Source organism: Phalacrocorax aristotelis, chromosome 22 (genome assembly GCF_949628215.1).
Source record: "Phalacrocorax aristotelis chromosome 22, bGulAri2.1, whole genome shotgun sequence".
NCBI classification, from domain to species: Eukaryota; Metazoa; Chordata; class Aves; order Suliformes; family Phalacrocoracidae; genus Phalacrocorax; species Phalacrocorax aristotelis.
Window position 1 is genome coordinate 6,739,384 of NC_134297.1, and position 24,451 is coordinate 6,763,834.

Below are 24,451 nucleotides of genomic sequence, written 5' to 3' on the forward strand. Positions count from 1 at the left end.
AACTCAGGTAAGAAAGGATTTAAGTTTTCAGTGTGTGTCAAAGTCTTTAGTGCATCGGAGTTCTAAAACACGTCGCGCTGTGCAGGTGCTACTGGTCTTTGCACGGGTAGCTGTGGCTGATAAACCATAAAGCTCAACCTGGGCTCAGGCTCAGGATGGGGAGGTGGTGGGACACCATCCATTCCATGGCATCTCTAGCAATGGCTGTGCAGTTGAATGTTCCTGTAATAGCCTGTGTGGTAAGAAAAACTGTATTTGACACCTTTTTAAAAAAACAGGCTTAGCTGGGAGTTGGGGATGGTTCCGTGTTACATACCCGGTGTAAGAGGAGAATTTCCTCTAGATCTCAGTCACCCTCTTGCAGTCCTGATCCGAGGGATTTGCAGGGCTGGGGTTTATTGAAATCCTGAATTGTTTCTCCTCTTCTCCTTCCCCTGATATCACGTACATGTATACTCTGCAGCTTATTTATAGAGAAATCAGTAATATTTTGGCAGTAGATCAGTTGGTCATCAGAAGAACGAGGTCTGTACCGAGGGATTCGGCACAGCAATAACTGTCGTGGAGGTGTAATAATACATAGCTGTACAAACAGCCTTTGAAGACCATTAATTGTGGAGGTGTGCCCTAGTGGCAATAGCCTTGTATTTTAAATGGAGCTTTGAGCGTAGGTCTTGCACGGGAGAACACCCAGGAATGCAAAACTCCCTTTCAGACGGGGGTTGGAAGGTGTCTGCTGCAGCCTGCTCAGCAGTCATGTTGTCTTCATGGGGAAGGCATGGCTTAAACCCGCCCGTCAGAAATTCATTTAACTTTAACCATACAAAAGGAGTGTCTGATGTGGTGAGGGGTTGAAAGGCTTTTACATGTGTGTTCTCAGTCAGAAATTGCAGTCTGGTTTTCTCTTTCTTGTATTGTGATTCACCGAGTCTTTCCGGTGTAAAAAAACCCCCATTTTTCATATAACATGGGGTTGAACACGCTATGAATGACTGTGCTCTGTGGCTCAGAGCAGGCAAATGTCCTGTCATGCGCTTCAGCAGAGAGCGGTTTGTGACCTATGACATCAATTAGCAATGAAATACTTCTCATCTTGGGCTGGCAGCAAGATTTTCTTTTAAATATTTTAGTTTCTTGGCTCCAGCTGTCCTTTTGGCCTTCATGTTTCCTGAACTCGCTTCAGTGCGTATCGAGCAATGCCTTAGCTAAAATTCTGGTTGTAATATGCATTATGAGAATGGTGTTGCTTCAAGTCGTTTGTTAAAAAAAAATAAAATGCCTCAACATTGAAATATTTTCCCATTAAATTCATTTGCTTTTGGAATCAAAAGCAGTCCTACATTATCTTGTCATGCATACATTATTAATTGCAATCCATTTTTAATTTAATGAAAAATTATGCAAGGAGCAAGGGAGGAAGCTGTCTTGCAGCATCCTCACTCTTTGCCTAGATAACATCAAGCAATCAAAGAGGTTAAATTTAAAATCCACTCTTGCTCGGCATTTTTATCTTTTTGAATGGAACGGTGTTTAAACTCAGGGAAACTATCAAAGGAGGAACGTACTGGCAGAGGTGACAAGCGGCATTCAAGCTGGTTAATCCTAGTCTTTAAGTGGTTGACAGAAGTTTCTGTTAGGAGAGGATTGTCTGCAAGACAAGTTCCTGTTGCAGTTCCCCAAAGTTTGTTGAGGTAGTAGAAAGCTGAATCAGTACGTAAATCTAATTATCATTCTTGTGAGCTATATCAACCTGGAAGTTAGTCAGCTGGCCATGAGTGCAACTGTGTCATGAAGAAGCTTTCTGGATTGGAGACTTGTTCTTAAATTTGATTCTGCGCTACCCTCTGTTACCCCAAGGATTAAGAGATAAAATGTTTCCAAGCCCATTGCTAATTTAACAGCAAATTGGAGCTTGCAGTTAGTGATATCATTCTGCTCTGTTCTCTTAATTAAAAAAAAAAAAATACAAACCCACGCTACAATTTGGGTCAAAATTTTAATTTTGTTTTGCTATTATTATGATAATTTAAGCCCTAAATAAGGATAAAATATAGCTGGCTGGAGATCGGATCTTGTCTCTGATAGAAAAATGATCCATTCCTGTCAAAACTTGTCTCCAGCAGAAATAATCAAGCTTATGTACAGTAAAGCTGTGTTAGTTTACATCAAACTGTAGCAGTTTTGAGCCTGGTCTTCTAAGAGATGTGTTAAAGACCCTTTTAAAACGTGACATGTATGTGTGCACAGCAGTGTTTCTTAATAACTAGTGGGTTCGTGTTAGCTGTGAAACAAAACACTTATTATTGTTTAACTATAGAATGCAGAGCCCTGGTCTTGAATAAAGGCTGCACTGTACTCAAAATGTACAAATAAAAAGCACGGGAGAGTCTTTAGCCATGGTGAATTTGCCCTCCAAGCGCAAGACAAGCGGTAATATGGGATGAAGGCAAACGATCTGAGAGGAGGAGCTGGAGATGGTATCTCTTAGCACGGCTGGCAGCCATAATGTCCTAGAAGCATGAAAAGCAAGAGCAGGGTATGATCTGCTGCTGTGCCCCGGACACCTGGATGCTGTTGGTAGTGGATATGCTGAACTACTGTGCACTAGTAACTGTGTCTTCTGTAAGTGTAATTGGTTCCAGTTAGTTGGCAAGAGTCTCTTTTGGAGCTGTACAGTAAATATGTTTGCTTAAATTTCTCCCCACAGCTACTTCTACTCTGCTATTAAGCACAATCATAGACCTTAAGCTATAACAGATGCAGCGTGGACAGTATCTGTTGAGTTTCTATGCTTTATCACTCCATAAAATGACAGCTTTGTTTTTGCTTATGTTTGTTACTGTCTCGTTCAGCTTGGATTGAGCACCAATTGCGTGGACTAGCAGCTATGGAGGTGGGTTTGAGCTTCACCCTTGTAAACAGTGGGTTATCGTCGACCTGTGGTTACTTGAGGTGGAGCAGAGTACCTTACTGCAGCGCAGCTGGGTGGTGAATTTCCACAGGTTTCCTCACCTTGTGTTCTCACTCATGTCAGTGCTTTGGGGTCCTGGGCCACCGCGGGGTTCTGTGCCTGGCTCTGTCCCCGTCACCTGGTGCAAACTCCTTCGCCCACCTTCGCTTCTGCTTTCTCCTGTTGAGAAGTTTGACTCTAGTTGAGTTAACTTACCCGCTCAGGTCAGAGCGGTCAAAGCGACAAGTTGAGGGATGCAGTCCCTGAGATGAGTCCATCCAGGATTTGGTGCTTCGGTACCTGTCTTTGGCACTCGGCACCGTACCTGGGTCTCTGCCCCAGGGGACCGCGTGGGGCTGGTCGGTTGCGCTAGTTCCTGAAGCCCAGCAGCTACTGCTGCAAAGTCAGAATAGGTGTGTTTTTCCTAAACGGGCAGGTTGTTTCCTATTCAGTTCTTCTATCTTAGGCTTGTCCCATGTGTGCGCGTCTGTTTTGGTGAAACAAAGGAAAATTAGCATTGGGAGAAAGGGATTTAGAAATAGTCATTAGGCTTTCTAGGCACAGAACGGGTATAACCTGTTTGACACTGCTCCCCCTTTGCCAAGCTTGCATCCTCCCCTTCTCCTGCAGCTGCTGAACTAATGTTTAGCACGGCTGTGGCCTTACACATTAGGTCTCATTAACAGGTTATTGTCAGTCAGTCATGCAGCATTTAGCAAACAAGGCTTAGCCAACCCTTTAAAACTAAACAAAAAAAGAGAGTTGTATGACTGTTTTGCATAATTTGGGATTGTGTAGCTTCTGTTGAATTTCAAACAAGAAAAGGTGTTTTTCTTCAGCAAATCTTTTATCTTTCAAAACTTGGTATCTCACTGAGTGCAAAGAGCGTACAGTATTTTACACACCTGAAAGCTTCACTTCCAGCCGATAACCAAGAACATGCTCGGCAAGCCCACCGAGTTGAAAGGAACTATGTGCAAAATCAGGTACCTTTTAGGTCCAATGTTGAGTTTCCATGGGCTGTGTCCGGACAGTATCTAATATCATTAGTTACAAATTACAGCTCCTGCGTTTGAGCTAGAGCTTCAGCAAATGGTAGCAGTTCTCATAATACAGACAAACTTGGGCTGTTTTACAGAAGTGAGAGTAGCTCCGCATTTTGTACCGATACGGAAAGATTAAAACGACTTGATCAAGGTCACGCAGCGAGCTAACGGCAAAGCCAGGACTGACAACCAGTCATCCATCATCCAAGATTTCCTCTTTATTTGCTAGACCTCCCTGCCTCTTAGGGATATCTAATCACCTCGACTGCTGCAGTGGTGGTCTGATGAAAGATTTCAGTCTTCTAATGGGATTTGAAAGTTGGGCAATAATACTTATTTCCTATTTATGGTTTAGTGAATAAACTAGAAAATGTAATACCAGATTTTACACAGCTCCTTTTAAAACAGGCTGCATAAAAACAGAAATAAATTTAAGCCTTACAAGTCTCCTCTGGGAACGCAGTAAATATTTCCCTGCTTTCAAAAAGGAGGAAGCAGAACAGCAAATGCATTCATGTGATATATCCAAGGTTATGCAGTTGGCAGAACTGGGAATAGACTCCTGCTCTTATGACTCTCACTGGTCACTCGCATCAGAGTTGCTGAAGTTTTATTTGGGGGTAAAACCATCCAGAGCAGGTAAGAACATCCCTGCGTGGATCCGAGGGACGGGGTAGGAGGTGCACAGGACAAAGAAATTCCTTTTCCTCCCTCCGCCTCCTCCAGCTCGGAAAGGGTTACAGCTGAAATGCCTCTAACAGCCTCAGGAAAACATGAATCAGTGCTAGTGAGGGCAGGCGGCATGGGAACCCAGAATTGCAAGCTGTTTTGTGCTTTTCACTTATAGATGCCTTTTTCGTGGGGCTCAGTGCAGTGTTTCAGACCATCTCGACGCAGGTCGTGTCATTAAACAAGCGGCTGGGTGCCTGGTCGTGGGCTGGGGGGGACTTGGGGGGGAACGGGAACACCCTCAGCCCTTCTCCTTGCCTCCTCCCTCGCTCCCCTCCAGCAGCCTCCAGCCAGCTGCTCCTGCAGAGCTGAGTGTGAGTGTGAGTGCGCGTGTGAGTGTGAGTGTGCGTGTGCGCGCAACATGGAGGGAGGGACCGGAGCTGCTGCTCCTGCCTTTACCAACATCTATACGGCAGCTTTCACTGCGGGAGCGGGAGGAACTGGAAGCAATCTTGATGAATCCGAAAGGTCAGTACTATCAATAAATCACGCGCAGATAAATGCTCCTCCGAGATGCTTTCTGCCTTTTTTTTTTTTAAACCCTGCTTCCTCATAAACGGAGTATTAAAACGATACCGTATCTCCGAGGAATGCAATTGTTTCACAGTTGGCCATAGCCAGCAACGCCTAATAAAAATGTAAGAGCATGATTTTTAAGAAGGCGAGCGTGTCATTGTCACTTAGCAAATGCAACTTCGTTTTCATTTTTAGCGTATTTTTAAGCATATGTATATGAATGTGTGTCTTTTAAGTGGTTGAGTATTTGAATGGAGAAAGGTTAATTACCTCCTTCAGTCAGATTACACTATGTAGGTTACACGAGCATGCAGAAAGCAGACAAAGTATAATTTTGCATCCCGTTCCTCATGTGACAGTGGTCCTTGAGGCATTTTTTTTTGGGAAATGTATGGAATGTGGTTATTAGCATGACGGAAACTTGCTTTTTTTTTTAAAATCAGAGATGTGATGTATCCTGTCCGTAGCAGAGCACATACTCTGTACTTTGGCTGTGTGAAAAGAGCAGTAGTCACAAGGGGTCTGTGCTGAGCGTATTTTTCCCCCTTTCTAATGGATAACTAAGTGCTGTTGATACGGTGTGGGTTTAGGAGCAATAGCTCTGGAGGGGCAGGTTATCCTGCAGTTAAAATTCTTGCGGAATGAGACAGTGCTGGTTATCTTCACGGCAAATCGTCTCCCTCATGCTAGGCTTGGATTTATACTGTGGCTGATAGGAACTAAGCCTATAGCTGTTGCAGTTCAATTGGGATTTTCTACTTCAGGGCTGAGAGTGCATAAATATTTACCGGTGGAAAAAGAGGGACTTGGGGAACCGGTATAATTGAAAACTTGCGGTCTCAACATGCTGTTACCACCTACCTGGTTTACAGATCAAGGCTGTTTCTACCAAACTAGAAGTTATTTATGAACATAGCTGCTGGAAGCTGAAGACCACGCGTTCTTATTTCACTGTACCATACCTTATCAACAAAGTACTGATAATTTATGCTGACTCCACCCACTTCTGCTTACACTGCCAGAAGCTGAAGGAGAGTAGCTCTTACTAGCACTGCAAAATTCCTCTGAAATTGCCTGCGTGTTCTTTCTTTCTTGAAGTATTTTGCCTTAGGAAAGCTGCTGCTTAATATCTTCTCGTTGTTTGTGCTACCCAGTGACCTGGGTACCGTGAGAAAGCTGGTCAGGTAATTTTGGTTCCCCTTATTTACAGGCAAAACTGTGTTTAAAAACTGAATGTGTAGCGTACTAATGCTGGACCCCTTGCGCTCCCCAATGTCCTTTGTGACAGAAAAAGTAGAATATGCGATATATTAGCATCCGTGTATGCAGATGCATGGATGCGGGAGAGGATACACGAGCACCACAGGACTTTTGTTTGGTGTGAGTTCCCTTGGGAATGTGTGGAGCTCGCTCCAAAGGAGAACTGAAGTGACATTTGGGAGCAGCTGGCAATGGCAGTGTGTGCAGTACCTGGTCTGTGGCTAACGAGAGGCAAAGTTTAGCAATGTCTTGATACGACCTATGCAGTTTTCTTCCAAATGGGCCTTGTAGTTCAGGGAATTCTGCAGATTAAATATGTTTTAGTTCTGGCAGTGACAGTCCCCTTTTTTTCACTGCTGGTGCAGATAGTCTGGAGCATATTACCTTATTACTACCTTCATATTACCTTATTATGTTTGTCTCTCCGAAGGGGAGACCTTCTTACTTGTGTTCCCTCAGTGCTTTGCTTTTCAGTGTAGTGATAAAAACTTGTGTGTCCTACAAGCAAGACTTGAATTTAATAGGATTATAGAAGTATTTTTAACTTTACACTCTCATTCTGGTGCTCCTGACTGCTACTTGGGAGCGTGGGGAGTTTTGTGATGATTGATGTAAAAGTAAATCTAGACAGAATGAACTCCACTGGTGCATATTTTCTTGGGGGGGGGGGGGGGGGGGGTGGAATTTTCTGAGTGGTACAGAATTCCCAGAATCCCAGGTTGGAAGGGACCTCAGGGGTCATCTAGGACATCTGAGGGTTGCAGAATCCTTGCCCTACCTGTAGCAGTAGCTTTTTGGCTGGAGGGGAAGAAGGGCAGAAAACAGCAGCTCTCGGAGCTTGGGAAACTCTACTGGGCTGGAATGTCCATTCCAAGGGACAGCCGGACCACGGCACAAACAGCAGAGCGGCGTATGCGGCGTTGGATGTCACATCATCTTCTAGGCCAGTCTGTGGTGGCTTGTGTGGTGCGTAACCCCTCGTGGGTGAGCTGGCTGCCGTGAGGTTACCTCTGTGCGAGCTGCCCAGGGCTGCCGGGCTCTGGGCTGGCTCAGCCCTGACCTCTGCGCGCCCTCTAGCTCCCCGTACCCAGCTTTCCCAGGCTCCGGCGGCGAGCAGCGCGCGCTCTCCCCGGCCCCCCCGGATGCTTTCCGGGGAAGAAATCCCTGCGTTTTGTCGTAACAGAAGCAGGGGAGCAATTTTATCAGAGCATTAGTGAGCAAGACCTTTGCAACCCCCGTTCTTTGTGCAACAACCGGCATATCGGATATCCTGTGTGACATAACGTCACTGTTTATATTGAGAATACAAAAAAAAATAGTTTAATCCCCCTTTACCAAGCTTTTTGGTTTAATATTTCTTTGAACCATGTTTCTTCTTATTTGATACTTTCTGAAAACTTCAGGCCCTGGTATCAGGGACCAGAATGTAATGTTTCCATATTCCGCTCCTGACAGTGGTTGATAAACGAAAATAAATATAAATCCCCTATTTTTTATCAGTGGTCCTATGGCATAAAAAGGAGTGTTTTTCCCAGCTTTCATTCAGACATCAGCCTGGAGAAAAGGGGAAAAAAAGAACCCCACCCCAACCCCGCAGAATAGCTGGTGGAAGGGAGAAATTAAGGTGACTTGTAAGTGGAGGGTGTGATGGACAGAAGGCAGAACTGGGATGGGATCGGAGCTTCCCAATCACAACGACCAAGGCAGGCGGTTCTCTGGCTGCTGAGTCAGAGCAGGGTAGATTTCAATGACTATTCACGTAGAAAGAGAAAAAAGGCAGATGCACACCTTTTGTGTATTCCTTTGAATTTAGCGTATGTTGGAAATAGTGACAGGATGCCGTGGCAAGGGCTGAGAACTGGAGTAGGCATCTCCTCGGTTTCCTTCAGCTTCTGAGCATCTCAGCATACTGTTATTGCCTCACTATTTGTTGTTCTTATTTGTTCGTTGAAGGAGCTTGCTTTGTGCTGGTTCTGGACAAGAGCTTTGCAAATACGTTTGAAGTGTATATTCAGAAAGCAAAATAAAAACGTAAACCTCAACATGTATGTGCGTTTCACGGTCATGCCTGCTGCTTTGTTCTGGCCTCGTGGTAGGGACCGGGGCATGGTTTGGAGTGGGTATGGATGGGAGGAAAAGGAGGAAGAATGTGAACTCGGTGCCTTTGCTTTGAAGGACCATTTATACTTGTCCTGGTTGTGGCTGGGATAGAGTTAATTCTCTTCACAGTAGCTAGTATGGGCCTAAATCACAACAGTAGTCTAGCTTTGCTTATGCCCTGTGTTCGTTCCTTCTGAAACTGTGAATGTGAGATTTGTTATCCCAGCACCTCTGGAGATGCTTTGGAGGTGACGTAATACCTGTTTTTCTGTCAGCTGCCTTTTGTTACGCAACCTGTAATCTAATCTGGTTTTCTTCCTTCTTTGCGTAGGACCGCTGTAAAAGCGCAATACTTGCTAAAAGCTCTGTTACAGTTTTCTTTCAAAGCTGATAGCAGCCGGTGTCTGGGCCAAGAGGCTTTTGGTGGCAAGGACCACCCTCGATTACAAGAGGTGGTGGTCGTAATCGGCAGCGCGACGTTCGGCAGAGCCAAGAGTGACCTCCGTTCAGCTTCCTGGGCCAGGAACGGTGTGTATGTGTTGGGTCATCTGTGTTAGATTATCGTCATGGCTCCGCTTTAATTTATAAAGGGTGGCCTGGCCTTGCATTGCCTTTCAGTAAGTCCCATGGCTGAATAAACTTCTGAAGTGCCCAGAAGATGACAGCGCGTTACTGCTGTTGGGTTACATATCTACAATTACTCTAAGTTCATTTTGAAGCTCCTTGGAGGTCTGAAGTCTCTGGTTAATCAAACTTGGCGAAGGACTCTTAACCTGACACTTCTCATAATGTTAGAGGCTAGAAAGCCCTTCCTATGTTAGCGCGTCAAGGGTTTAACACAGCTCTTTGTTTTTTAATTCAGACAGTTCAAGCTGGGGGCAATCTTAGCTGGGTGATCACAAGCACCCTATTGCTTTTGCTGAAATAAGATGATGGCTTTGTTGGACACGGGGCTGATTACATAGGTGGTGGTAATGGTTTGCTTTCTCTTGGCAAATGAATTCCATGCAGTGTGCAGTCCTGGTGGGACTTAACCACTCATGGAGGGGGCAGTTGTGTTGTTCTGACTCTCCACTTGATCTGAGTCTCTGGGTGCCGCTCGCTGTTTTAAACCAAATGTAACACACGTTGCTGGAGTTCATTAGCATGTCGTCTTCTTTTCATTATGTATTATACAGCAATTTTCCTATTCGCAGCGCCATTCAATAGTCAAGGATTTCTCAATGTTTTCCCCCAGGGTTTAGAAATTAGTGCTCCAAACCTTGTTCAGGATTGGAATGTAGCAGATGAGATTTCAGCCCTTAAGGAGTGTGTTAACCGTGCAAACATGCTTTGATTTCTGGCCACATTTCTTCATTTGTGTATTTCAGAAGGTTTTGTCCTTTGAGAAAGTGAAATGTTACAAGGTATTACGCAAACTTTTCTGAAACGTAAATATGAAATTTGCAAGCCTTTTCGGTCTGTCCTCTGTACATTTTTTTTGGACTTATACCTTGGTGGAATAGCTTTGCTTACTGTATTAGGGAAATGTAATTTGTAAACATTCATTGTATCTCTCTGCAGCTTGTTCCATGTCACTGTGCTGAATTCTCTTTTAGGAGTGTAAGAGTATGGGACCAATGCATGTTATGCTCTTTTAAAAATTATTTTTATAAAATATCCACCTATTTTAAGTGCACGTGCCTACAGTGACCATGTGAAAATCTATTTGTTTGGGTTTTTTAAATAAAGATGTGCTGGGAGAAAAATTGTGAGAACCATATTGATATATACCATGAAATCAAGAGTCAAAGGTAAATAAAGAGTGCTAAACTACTACTACATTTCTTTTCTCTGGTTTCTGAGCAAATCTCGTAGTTCGAAGCGATGGAAAGAGGGGCTTGACATAATATTTTCAAGTTTTCCATTAGTGATGTAACAGTAAGGCTAGAACTTTGCATGTGGAACCAACCACACAGCAGGGCCCTTCCTACTCTTATTTCAAGAGCAAGTTTTGACCTCGAGTATGTGGCCTAACACGTTAGTTCATGTGTTTGGAACTTAGACATTCTCCTTTGAAAATAATGCTGGTAAGCTATCCCAGCTCTTGAGGACTACCTTGAACATGTTTTCGCATAAGGAAAACTTACTTCCAAACCAATGCTTGATAGGGTTAGTCATGGGGAACATGCAAAGGGTAGGAGCAGATTTGAAGAACTTTCTGAAGTTAGATTGATCTCACATGGGACACCGAAAGAGGGGCAGACTAGATGGAGTACTTTCCTAGCCAGGAACAGGCCATGAGTTGCGAAAAATAAAACAAGAGGAGGAAGCTACAGTGACGTCTTTATTTTGCACCGTTTCATCTGATGCGCGGTGTTGACAGCTTCCCTTCGAAAGGGGACTTCCCCAGCTGCTTACGCTACCGAGGGAGCTGCTTATGGGCACACATGAAAATACTTAATTTTCATAGACTGAAAAACTCCGTTCCCTATTTATGATTGAGGGGAAACAAGGCCAACGTAAGATATCAATTTCAGAAGACAGTTGTTCTTAAATCCTACTATTTGTGGTTGCAGAGAGCCATTAAATTTGTGTCCAGAAGGTTAATCAAAGCTGTGTTGACTTTTTTTTGTCTACAAACAATTTTGTTTAATGCTGCCGCGGTTGCTCCTAGCTTTTTGCAGGAGCACTATAATGAGATTAACGAGCCTCTGATCGCTTCCATATCTGATACGTAAATCCCCATGGGAAGCTGTGAAAGTGTCAGAGCTCTGTTGCTCTTGTACAGGGGCTGCGCTGGCAAAGCTGAGAGTTGTTTGGTATGTAAGATGTTGCTGGGATGATGGAGTAGCTACGCTTCAGTCTGTAGCTGTGGAGCCAGTGTGATTTTTAAGAAACAGAAAGGCTGCTGAGGCTGCCAGCCAGGGGTTTCATTATTGGAAAGAAAAGACAAACACCCTCCTCCTTCCCCCTGTGACTCTGAAGAGGGAAGCAAGTTCCATAGGGAGACAATTATGCGACTGGAAAACTGCTGTGACAGCTCCCAGCACCACAAGGGGAGTTCTTGTGGGGGAAAAAGCCATGTTAGACATACCACTTTCTTCCCTTTCTGTCCCAGTAGGCGGGGTGTACATGTATAGCATTGTCCTGAAGCGCTTGGTACTTACCTGGTACTTACCTCTGCTTTCTTTGCCTGCTTCAGGCCAACAGGCAGGAAGCGTGTTGTCTTCAGGTGCCACAGCCCGCAGGCTGATTTGGGAATACAGATTGACCCCTGAATTATATTCTCCCCTGCTTATAAATTAAACATCCATGATTGATTATGAGCCCCAAATTAGAAGTTTTTTCTTAAAACAAAACTAAAATGAGGGACAGTTGTGCTTGGATTTATTTTTAAAAAACCCAAACCCGCTACTCTATTAATTTCGAAGCAGTGTTGTGTTCCTGTGCTTTCTTCACCAGCGCCTTTAGGATTGTTGACATGTTAACAGTTGCAACACACATTTCGTGGAAATCTTCACCAGTGTCCGTGTTAGATCCCTCTGTGTGCCTCCGTAGCTCGCAGCCCCTTCTCTTTAAGGTGCATGTCTGATTTTTAATTAGTTTCCCCCGAATTTCCTAGTGGTGTTGACAGAAATGGCTCCTCTCCAGCTCTTGAGCAGTCGTTAGCTTGGTGGAGATGTTGCTTTTTGCTTGTCTGTAGGACCGATTACTTGTAAGAATAATACCTCTTTTCTCCACGCTTCAGTGTATGTTAACAAACATTGCAGACACCCGGATTGCACAAAACCCTTTTCTCCAGCAACCGTCTCTGGTTTTGAATACGTTCTCCCTTTCAAGGGCTTGACCGCACATGGAACTTCTCAGGAACAGCTGCTCAAAATAATTCCAGATGTGGACAGACAGCGAATACAATGTTAAGGTCTGTATTGGGCCTGCTTATGCTGACCTTTTCCAATCCCTTTTATTGCTTTTTAAGCCTAGGATTACCTCTTTACTCATTCAAAATACAAATTCTAGATACTTTTAAATCTCAAAATTCATGCACAAAAGCTGAAGCTACTTTTATTCATTGCTCTATTCTTTTCTCCATTTGGGGTTGGCAAATTGAAGGTGCTTTGCTGCTGTTGGAACTGTCCTCTAACGGAGCGGTAGGATTTGCAGGGTCTGCAGAGCCTGCGCTGGTCTTCGCTGTGCTGCTTATGAACTTCAGGAGACAACCTTAGTCCCCCACCAAGAACTAGTTATTTGGTTACCCGCTGAGGTGAGAAATGCTGTCATGATATGGTAAGGGAAAATCTGAACTTCTTGGCCATGAGATTTTGCAAACATAAAGATTTCCCTTCAAGGAATATTGAATTCAGTTTCTTAATTATGATTTCTCCTTATTTCTCATTTCTTTTTCTTTTTGGTGAGGAAATGTCAGAGCAAAGATAATTACAAATCCTCTAAATTATTTTCAGATGACTCAACGTGCAGTGAGTTGAACAATGGAATGTATACTTGACCGCATTTACACATAAAACAGCCAAGAAAGCCACCAGAAAGACTACTCTTTCTCTGGATTGCTGGAATTGCATGAACCTTCTTGGCTGCTCACTGTATGAGGAGGAGCGTGTGTAGCAGTGCCAGCTGGAATGCAGCTGCTCCTTAAGTCTGGCACCTAATGTTGAGTCCTGTCAAAGTACATGATGGTGAAGAGTGCCGATGAGTTTGTTTGCAGACAGAAAGGTATCGGTGAAGACTTGACTTGGAAGGGTGGAGGGGAGCGTTGTTATGTCTCTGTGTGCAAGTCTTTCAGACTTGCTACTTTGAAGATGGAATTTGTGTGGGTTCAAAAAGCCATGATGGGTTAATCCAGGGCCAAAAAAAAAATATATATATATATAAAGGGAAAGTATTCATGTATACATCTAGTGTTTCCACAGATTATCGGTGGCTCTACTGCCGTTCAAGCCTGTGCTCCATCAGCAATCTGCCGCTCTCCAAAATGACTCACACTGTCAGGAGTAGAGCCCTTAAGAGAATTTGATACCACTTGGTGATTTAGCTCTGCGCTTTTTCTCTGCGCTCTGAGGAGATGGCTTTAGTGACACACGTGATGTGGCTGAAATGTGCTACGTAAATGCAGATGTCGGTGTCATGGAGAACAAGAGTGTAAGCACGTGCTGCTAGTTCCTGGGGCAGAAGCCTCTTCCTAGGCCTTTTCATTACTTTCTGCCCCTTTGAGCAGTAGTAAAGATGTTAAAAACACCCGCTGTGTTTGGGTGCTGACACAATGTAGCTGTGATGTTACATTTCTGGAAGACTTAACTAAAAGGAAAAAAAGTTAAAGCTCATCTGGTAAGCTTTTTCTGGGGTTTATTTGACTCTTTTCATACCTTGTAAGTTATCGTGGCAGAAGTTAACAACAAAAATGTTCAGTTTATTTTCAGTTATGTGTTTCCTTTTGTGTTTGGTCCTTGGAGCTGTGTACAGTGGGGTTAATGCATTTATTCTACTGGCAAACAGCACGAGCAGGCATCCATCACAGATTAAATGAGAAGGGGACAGGTATCTGTAATATCAGGGGGTAAATAATTACAGATATTTTTATTTTTCTTCTTTCACAATGCTTTACTGGCAAATCTGACTCGCTTTTTATCAGCCAATGTAGTATCAAGGAATGAGATCCAAGTTGTGTGAAAGAAAAGGCCTGCCTTAAAACTGTCACGCAGCCGTGTTAGGAGCACGTGTCCGCCTTTGGGAGATACTAATGTTAGTAGTCGTGTACACGCAACAGTAACGCGCTTGCGTACGTTATACCTTCTCTTTTGTGTTCTCTCTCTCAAGAGAATGGAAAATAAGCTCATTAGTGGAAACAGTATGAATATCTTTGTTGCGTTCTTTGGTGTCCTAATGCGGTAGGCTGACGTTTTCTAACTTTGAAATTGAATTTGAAATTCGGTTGCATCATCTCTGTTGTCACGCATAGGGGGTTCCCATTTTTTCTCTGCCTGTTGACGTTATATTTTCTTCTGCGTGTGCTTGAGGCTGGCCAGGACACATGGCGATCTCATACGTGACACGCTTCCCTTTCATGAGTGAGAGAAGTGAAGAGTGATGTATGGTCCAGTGCTGACTCACAGCCCTGTGCCTGAACAGAGTGAATATAACACTTAATTTAGAGAGAGTGGAATAAAATTACCAGGGCTCCCAAAAGGATTTCTCAGTCTTTTTAATTCTAGACTCTTAGAGCTTCTCCCAGGCATCCATCTCTCCCATTATGTGATAATACCTTTTCCTAGTGCTGGCACGGGCTGTTTTATACCAAAGATGGTGGGTTTTGCCATTCTGTGTTTTCTTACGGGAATCCCAACCTAAAGCAGGGATATGCAGGTATGTGCATATATGAGGTATAAGCAGGTATATGCAGTCACACCGGAGACTGAAAGACTTGTTTTAAAGAAATGCCAATCTACTAAAGAATCTTTTCATCTATAGCATGACCGACTCCTCAAGTATTTATAAACCAGCAGTCAAGTTTCTGAACAATCCCAAGATTGACTTTAAAAACTAGGGTGGGCTTTGACCATTAGTTTTGTTCATTTGTCCTCCAGTTTGAGTTTTCAAATGCAGGATGGGTTATATTGTTCGTCTGTCCTCTGCAAGATGATTGAATAATTTTAATGAAAGCTGAGAATATTTCTTCACTGTTTGACTCCGGGACTGGAGCTTTTCAAATACAAAATGCTGGGAGACTTGCAGCCAAATGACAAGGAATTCTAACATTGATTCTTGCACATTGTATTTTGATGTGCTTATAATTCAAGGTCACGGCCAGTCCTAACAACTTTTATGCAGGTCATGTAAGTCCTAGTTGTTGGTCTGGCAGCAAAAATATTTCCCCATTTCTCCTCAGCTCCTTGGAAAACAGAGGGAAAGGTGTTTTTTTTTTTAATGCATGTGAGTGCATAAATATGCTCACGCTTTTTGTTCCCTCTGAAGGGGATCTTAAATGCAGCTTCACCTAGAATTGTGTTGTACTGTAGCAGCACCTCCTGCTCTGTGCGGGGCTGCCGAAATACGCGCAGAGGTAAGCGGCTAACTCAGTCTTCTCTTATTGCCGGGAAAAGGCGGACTTTCAGGGACTGGAAGAGGCACTTGGGTAATGCTCTCTGCCTTGTGGAGTTGTTCTGTGTCTCCTACAGGGAAATAACAGCAACATGCATAGATATTTTTAAATTATTTTTGTATATCATGTTGAAGTACTGTGAAATATCGCTTTGACTTCCAAGTATGTGATGCATTTCATGAACCCCAGCTCCACGGCAGCAAGGGGACGACAAGGCGTTGACCTCACTTGGTGCAGCAGACTTTGCAAATGAGATTTCGTGTCTGATTACAGCTATCAAGGTATCGACATAGGATATGGCACAGGTAACAAGCACCCATTGGGAGCTAAAAATGTTGTTGAACACTAGCTGATGCCCACGCAGGCTTTTTAATTAGTACCTGGCCTCTTTTTAAATCAAGATGTGCCTCTGTGTAGGGAAAATTTTTGACAAATCCCCATAAAAGAACAGAAGGCAGGTTTTTTGGCTTATTCTCTCTTGCGCATACACAAAGTTTTCTTGGTGCCTACTAAGGAAAAAGTATTATCAGGGAGTCCGGATGCACAGAAATTGAAAAGGACTCCAGATTGCTACTTACTGGAAAAAAAGGACTTGGGCAATTATAGATAAAATGTGTGGTGTGGCATTGCAGGGGGTCTTGAGGACAGTATGTCTCTGGCAACATACCCTAGTGTTACCTGCTAGAAAAAACCCGGTGGTTGTTTGGCCTAAGAGACAACAAACATTTCAGACTCACAGATGCTGTTGTCTGGGCCTGCCCATTTAGAACCATGGGGACCTGTATGAGACAACAGCATGCAGTGAAACTGCAGGATACATGGTGTTCCAGTACACATTTTTCTAAAATGAGTCTAAAATTCAAAGAAAACAGGCTGGTTACTAAATAATACTGACTCGGAGCTGCAGTGTAGTCAGGGGGCCCCAGGTTAATGCACCACATGTGGCTTCCTGGAGAACAGATTTATTTAGACCCTGTCACGTTAATGAAAGGTGAGAGGTTGCAGTAACCCCGTGCCTCTCACATGGCTCGCTGCACAGGGGGACGAGAGCGCCATGCGTAGGAGAGGAAAAAGGTACCGGCAGGGTCGCCACGCCGAAAACTCGTGGGTAGCGGGCGAGGGTGAGCGCACAGCTGCCGGCCAGCGTTGCTATCCTCCGCAGAGATGTCCCCGTCCCTTTGGTTACCGAGTCACGCGTGGGGAGCTCCAGGCGGGGAGTTGAGATTCCTGACGGGGCAGTGCTCTGCCTCTGGGGTTTAAGGGTGTTTTGGCATCGCTTGTCGGGTTATGGAAATGCTGATCAGTGGGGAGTACGGTCACGTGTGCTGCGCAGGTAGCGAACAAGACAGACTGGTTTTGGAAGTAACTTTCATCATCTTTAGTGCTGTTTAAAGTGGGCAAAGATTGAAACAGAAGCTGCAGGTACTTCTTATTACTTGTTACGTGCCCGCTCTCGATAATGAATTTATCTTTGCGTGTGTATTTCATAAAAATTGTGATAAAATTATCCTTGGAAGAGTGTTTATTAGGAACTCGAAGCCAATAGCCAATGAGTTCAATATATAGCACGTTAGATTACACACAGTTGTGACCTCCGACTAGGCGAAAGATACGTGCTTTTGCTGATTCCATGAATGTGTTATTCACATGCCTATGGTGTCGTGCTTTGTCTCTGACACCCTTTCCCAACCCTGGCCCAAACATTCCCCTCTCCCAGCTCTCCCGAACCACTCTTTTAGTTAAATCAGAGAACCAGGTCTCGTTAATGCTGTGTACAAACGCAGAGGAAGGAGAAGAGTGCACATCAAGGAGTACCTTTTGCTACATCACGAACCTCAAAACTTAATAAAAGTGATACTTTTTGCTACTTTTAATTACGACGTAGCCATCCTGAGTGTGGGAAAAGAACTTAATTGACCGTGAGCAGCTCTCTGTGCGCTGGCAAGTGTGCGGCAGCGCGCTGGTGGAAAAGACGACACCAAATCTGAGAAAGGGCTTGATTCGACGTTTTCTCTGCATTGCTTTGCGTGTAAACGATTGGCGCTAGCTGTTTACGGCAACGAAAAAAGTGGGAAGTGTTGTCGCGGTGCTGGTGTGGCCTAGCAGAAAGTGTCAAGTGCAAACGCGTTTTGTGTGGTAGGAAATGTTTTTCTCTTTTAACAGCGCATTAGGTCTGTCCGCACGTGCGGGAGAAGCAAAATGGTGCCATTTTTGGAGAACATGTATAATTACCGTTGCGTTTACAGTAAAACAAGAGTGTGTTGAAAGCCTTAATCACATAATGGGAATATAAGGTGTTATCCACTCTCATCCAAGAACAGAAAAGGTTGTCGTTTTTTACTAACTGTGCTCCCTCCTGTTAGGTTTTCCCAGACATAATGGGGGGCATCAGGTGTGGATGGTATTGCCTGTTCCTTTACGTTGTGAAAAATAAAGCATACCAAACTAGGAGAGGACATAAATATCATTTAGAGATCATTTAGATTTTGCCTGAAAGACTTCTATGGTTAACTACAAGGTTCTTAAGAAACTCATGGAAATAAGTGCCAAGAGTTTTCTTGCAGAACACGTTGCGAAGTCTTACGTTAAATGTAAGAAACTTTGGCTAATTACCTGATTACTTTGATGTATTTCAGAGATAAGAACAGAGCAGATGATTCTTCTTTTACGTTGTTAGACATAAAGAACAACTTGGGCAGCTATCGCAAATGTTTTGCCAAACAAGGAAAGAACATTTAAAAAAAATATAATTTCTGAACAAAGTTTGCAAAAAGCATTTCAAAGGGCTCGTTTGTCTCTGGGAAGGAAAAAGCCTGTGGAGGAGGGAAGGCGCTCTGGCTTGGGCTGTCAGATAGACTAGCGTCTCACTCCGTGAGCTGCCCGTGAGCGTCAGGCTGGGGATGGAATTGGAGTCGAGAGGGAGATGCAGATAACCAAGTCATAACCCACGGGATGCCACCAGCCTCGTGCTGTGTGAGAGTCGGGAGAAGAGCCCGGCTCGGAAGTGAACTTTCCCATGAAACAAGAGGTTCACCTCCTGCGTCAGAGAGAGAGATGTCTAAAAGACAAGAGGTGGCAATAGGAAATCCGTGTCCGCGTCCCGCTCAGAAACATGGCTCTGAAGCCTCAGCTCCTGTTCTGTAAATGGGCCCTGAAACAGTGCTCCTAAGTAAGGGGCCTCAGCTGTTCTTTCAAGCTGGGGGTTCTGTTTCTTCTCCATTTCTATTTCAGACTCTTCATCTTTCCCCCTCTCCCTCTAGGTGTGTTTTTCCTCCTCGGTAAGAAGGTTTGGTGATGGTTACGACCTCGGTTTTGTTGCCCTGGGGTTCTCCCTGGCCTGACGACAAGATGAACTTTCTTTTCCGAGCATTACAGTAGCGAGGAGGTGATGAGAGGAGCGAGAAGCGGGCGACTAGCTTTCGGGGGCGTTTCATTAGCTGTTCAGCTGCTTCTGTAAGCTCAGTCCTCAACAGGAGTCTTTCCGAAGTGCTGTCTGTCAGGCTGCTCTGTTCCCTGGAAGTTGTGTTATATGTTATTATTTTAATCCTTTGTTCCCTATATTCTTACCTTTTAAATTTTTTAACCTGTTCTCTTACAGCCTTCTCTTTTTGCTGAGTTAGTCATCATGCACTAAGTCTCTGTTGCAGGTGTCAGTTCTAAAATCACTGTGATCACTGAGGGGGGAGGAAGCCTGAAGGGCACTGGTTACCACCATTTGCCTGGGCACTGAAATTACTGCGCACTGGTTTCAACAATATCCCATTTCTCTGGGAAGGCTAATAGCCCAGTCACTTCATTACCCTGCCTTTCTGCACAAGTGCCAATGTACTAGAAATGCTTTCATTTTCCAGACTACCCTTGGGTGCTTGAGACAACCGCTTTCAAAAGCGGATCCATACTTCTTTTTTTTTCCTGTCAGACTGAAAAAGCTATAAATCTGTTCATCACCTGTCCTTTTAGGTTAACGTATTGCACCTGCAGCCCTTTTAATGTCTTAAAAATAATGAAACAGTGTGCTTTCAGTGGTAGGTACTTTACCAAATCAGTTAAGGCTTTATTTGTCTATTTATTTATTTTCCCAAGAGGGCATTTTATTACTTGACAGCATGAGTCAGGACCATTAAAGGTTGCAGTGAAATACTCCAGCTTCTGATGTGATGCAATATGAACTGGAATGAAATGTTACCTTCGTCATACTGAAAAAAAAAAACCCAATTCACGCACTGTATGCTGTGTTACCTGTGAGAGAGAAGTCTACCAGTTATCTCTCCCCAGTAACTTCTGCCCCCCCACACTGTACGTCGTTGTGTGGGGAGGGACTGCTAGGGAGAAATATTGTGTTTCTGTGTTTTGGTGCCCTTTGTGTGCTTCTGTGCGAACAGGTTGTCGGCTTGGAGGTAAAAAAGCGTGTTGTCTGCTGTCACGTTTCATGGAGAGAAGGCTATTACAAAGGAAGGGTGGCAGCCAGGACTCTTGGGTTTTATTCCAGGCTTCAGTGACTCAGCCAGCGCCGAGTCTCCTTGCGCATTAATTGCACTGTTTTTGAAGCAAGGGTAACAAAAATAGCTATTTTACAGGAACATTTTGGCTTAATTGTGAGGAGCTCCGTGGCTCAAGTATAAAAATGACTTCAGGGCAAAATTTTCTTTTTTTCCTGTTGGTCTTTTGAAATGGGATTGCAAGGTGGATTTAGTGGCTGCATCTAATTTTCAGCAGGATTGTCCTTGTTTATTAACTTCCCCTCCCAATTGTAAGGATTCTGCCCCAGGCGCTGAGGAGCGGCGCATGTTGACACAGGTGCCAGGATGGTGTTGCAGATGTTGTGATTCTCCTCACTATTCCTTCTCGGTTTTAACCGTAACTTATTTTGACGCAGCAGTCCAGGGTCCGTCTTGATTCCTCATTGGCGGCCGTTCAGCTATACAAATACGTGTATTTTCATGTGCTAGCCATAAAGCCCAGCTTTCCTTGCCTCAGGACAGCAGGGTTTAATTTTCCCATGAGTGGGAACGGACAGTGTCTTGCCTTAGCCATAAAGGGTGGTTTGATGGCAAGCATTTAGAACATCAGAATTCTAACTGCTGTTATCTGTTCAGCTGCCTTGTTCAGATTTTCTGGCCTTTTCCCTCCTCCCCTCTGACTTTATAGTTCCCTGCTTTAGCCAACATAGTTATACAGATATATTCTGTTGCAGAGAGAAGGTGTTGGCATCCTCTCATCTTTTATGACCCTGATGCATAAGCAAAATGGTGGCAGAGATACCGTGTCGAATTTACAGTGGTGGAACCACGCCAGGAGTGATTTAAAAGGCAGAGGAGAAGGAAGTGGTATGATGGAAAGGAATTACAGTTACCTGATATATATATATTTTTTTTTTTTTCCTGCCCCAGCCTTGCAAACACGTGAGCATCTGCTTAAATTTCAGTGAACTTTGCCGTGTGGTTCAAGCTCCCTGAATGCCTCGGTGCTTCTCCTGCAGCTGCATTCCAAACTGAAGGGGGACAGTAATGCTTCAGTGGTAATTTAGGAGGGCGGAGGATTAAATGTTCTTGAAAAGCTATTTGCATAAAGGTTTGCAAAGGAGAGAATGAGTGTGAGAATGTGTTCAAACTGAGCAGTGAAATCTGCACAGCTTGACTTGCCTCATCCATCTGGTTGGACTACGGTATCTATGTTTACCAGAATAAATGTAATCTTACCATTTCAGGGAGAGCTGTTGAGCCTCAACAGACATGGGAGAGCGGTCCTGTAAAGTTATGCAAGTAAAATGGGACCTTAAATTTCATGCCGGTTACTCAGGAAAACAACAGAGGAGGTGCAGAAATACCATGTCGTCTTTCTGTCCCCGCCTCAGGTTCGTGGGCTGGAGAGGCCAGGAGGTGGCGGGTGCCTCTCTCCTGCCTTGTGCTGGCTCCCCAGACTAGCCTTTTCTTTCTGCCATGTGCTTATCTGCCTTCTCTCCTGGCTTTAGCTGCCTATCATGTTGCTCACCAGGACAGGCCCTCCCTCTGCAGAGAAGCACCTAAGCAGGCAGAGGTAGCGGCACGGCAGGGGTTAAGGCCAGCTCAGTTTCCTGCTCCTCTGCTTGCTCAGGTGTGCTGCAAAGGGCAATAACGAACGGCTGATGAGGAGGAACAACTTTGTGCACAGAGCTTATGGGACTAGGCAGAATTCCAGGCTGGGAACTCTCCTTGTTTCTATTTATTTATGTTACCGATTTTTTGACGGTAGCTATCATTTCTCATGGAAAACACTTCCCTATCTGCTGCTCTATTTTTTCTTCTTTTTCCTTTCCCCCCCTCCTGCTGAGTCATTGCACAACTCAACAGTCATTTGTGTGGCTTGCTTCCTGGAGTCTTGAATCGGTTTGTCACGTACCTTTCTTCTTTCCTCCTACATCTAATATAACTGCACTCGTTTCAAGCACTTGTGCACAGCGGAACCCCTTTCAGATGGTCCCATGGTATCTCTCTGTGATCAGGGTGAGTGAGGCATGTGCTAATGGCAGAATTTGTCCTGTGCTCAGTAAGCTGCTATTCCTGTGGTAATGTTAACGTCTTAAAATTATTCATTTTCCTTACATAGAGGCAGCCTGCGAATGCAGACGTATCATCTCCTAACTGAGGGGACAGAATACCTTGTTTGCTTTTGCTTTTTCATATATTCCACTGCTGGCACCTGCTTAGGCAACTAAACACCTTTCATGTTTTTCATCCTCTATGATGCGTTAGAAATGGGGTCCTCTTTTTGTTCTTCTCTGAATATCTTTTCAGTCTTGACTTGTCTGTGAATATGTAGTTCACTTTTTTCCTCTTTCTGTGTCCCCCTTTCCTTATGCCTTTAAAATTGGGTTGCTGTTTCAGGGACGGACTTGTCTGCCTGATGTAAAATTAAAGAGGTTACCTAAAACCACAAAACTGTGCAGCAGTGCAATTAATACGTTTTGTTTTAAAAGCGTGAAGATTCCTGGCTGACCTTTTTTCTTTTTTCTTTTTTTTTTTTTTTAATTTTAAAATGTCCTTGTCCTTAGTCACAGGTTGTTTCTTTTATGCTTATATCTTGTTGCTCATAGTTTCCTTTTCAAATTAAAAAAAAAAAAAACAAGCCAGAAGCTTGACACTTTTTCCCCCCCCACAGCATTTGTTTCGGTTCCCCCCACAGTTAATTAATTGTTATTAACTATTCTTTTTCCTGAGCTCTGGCATTCCCAAAGGATTTGGGTGACGTTGCATGATGCAGCATTGCAGCAGCCTTACAGCCTCAGGTCCTCAGCTCCAGCATTTCCAAAGCGAAGATAAATGTTCAAATTCTCTTCGTGCAGTGTGAAGAGACCCCCACATCAGGTTGGGATCTTCAAAAGCCCATGTGAGGCTTCGTGGGGCAGAGGCTGGCCAAAGTCAAATGAAGGTCTCTGAGGAGGGTGTTAAGTTCTCACTCATTCCCTCTTTGTGAACCTGCATCCCGACGCAGGTGAACTAAAATGGTGCCGTGGCTGAGCCAGGCGTTTCCACCCTGTCGCTCTTATTAGGCCCACAGGAGTTCTTGTGGCCGTGTGCTTTGCTGCTGATCCAGTGGAAAGCTAGTCCTTTTTAAAATGTATTTATTTTTCCTCCAGGGCAGTGTCTGTAGAGATGTGAGGTGTCTGCTGGCACGGGGAAGACAGGTCCTCGGATGGCTGGGGAGAGATGGAGAGCTGTGCCTTTTGGAAGCAGCAGAGCCCTTGCGTGACTTCTTAGGCAGTGACGGAGACCTCATCGCTGGCTACAAGTGCTGCCTCGAAGCTGTGCTGCACAGGCATTTTGATAACACTGGTCGCTGCAGCCCAGGACTTCCAGGTTTAGTGCTCCCGGGAAGTCTTTCTGTACGTAGCTTATTGCTTTCTCTCCCCAGCTCTCGGTCAGAAGGTACGGGGGAAGGGAGAGGAGGAGGTATTGCATAAAGCCTTAGCAGTGGTCAGAGCCGCAGATTGGGAAACAGCAGACTTCGACACCCTCCTGAGCCTGTGCAACTGTAAGCTCTGAGAGCGCGCCCTAATTAGCTGTTGGTGAGCTGGGCTGGGCTCTTGTTCTCTTCTGCATCGGGCGAGAACATCTGGTGGCAAGGATTGGATGAGGAGGCAGTGCGTGATCCTTTGGCTGCACAGGAGGCTGGTGTTCTCCCTCTGTCCTGACTTTTTTCCTCCAGGCCCTGATAAGGTGTTTGGTATTTATGTGCCTTAGGGTAAAAGCTGTGCTACTGTGAATTGTCTTTGAGGTTAGGAACTGCGGAACTGAAGTTATTAACGGTTGGACTTGATCTCACAGGTCTTTTCCAACCTAAATGATTCTGTGATTCTATTTCGTACTTTAGGCTCAGTCTTCCTCTGAAATACTGGACAAGTTATTTGTGTTACTGTGGGACTTTGAAGACGGATGGAGGTATTCTCTTTGCTCACCTTGTCTGCTTTGATGTAGACAGTCCTTGCTGTGACATTTTACAGTCCCCTGGCATACCCAAGTACAGCATTTAGCATAATTGGGGTCACTAGGCACTAGACAATAGTGCTTATTATCAGAAGCCTTTATAAGATAGGTTACACATGGTGTTTCGGTATCCTCTGAGTGGCCTTTAGAGCTAATGTTTTTGTTTCTGATGTACCATCTCTCAGTCTCTCCTCCAGAAAGAAAAATAAACATAAATTAGACTGAAGCCTTGGCTAATTGTTCTTTCTCTATTCATCTCCGTGGCAGCAGGAAACCTAGCAGCAGGGTTTCC

At 44.4% G+C, this 24,451-nt stretch overlaps 1 protein-coding gene across 4 annotated transcripts in view; it reads left to right on the plus strand.

Annotated features, from left to right (window-relative positions):
• ARHGAP32 (Rho GTPase activating protein 32) overlaps nucleotides 1-24,451 on the plus strand; it is a 262,702-nt gene that overhangs the window by 63,803 nt on the left and 174,448 nt on the right. For 3 of the 4 annotated variants that reach the window (XM_075116397.1, XM_075116398.1, XM_075116399.1), the window contains exon 1: nucleotides 5,065-5,193. The exons of the other annotated variant lie outside the window; for it this stretch is intronic. In XM_075116397.1, coding sequence (XP_074972498.1) covers nucleotides 5,087-5,193 — 107 coding nt within the window. In that variant the 5' untranslated portion in view covers nucleotides 5,065-5,086. Of the gene's footprint in view, nucleotides 1-5,064; nucleotides 5,194-24,451 lie in introns of those variants that run through there. 4 annotated transcript variants of the gene reach the window in all.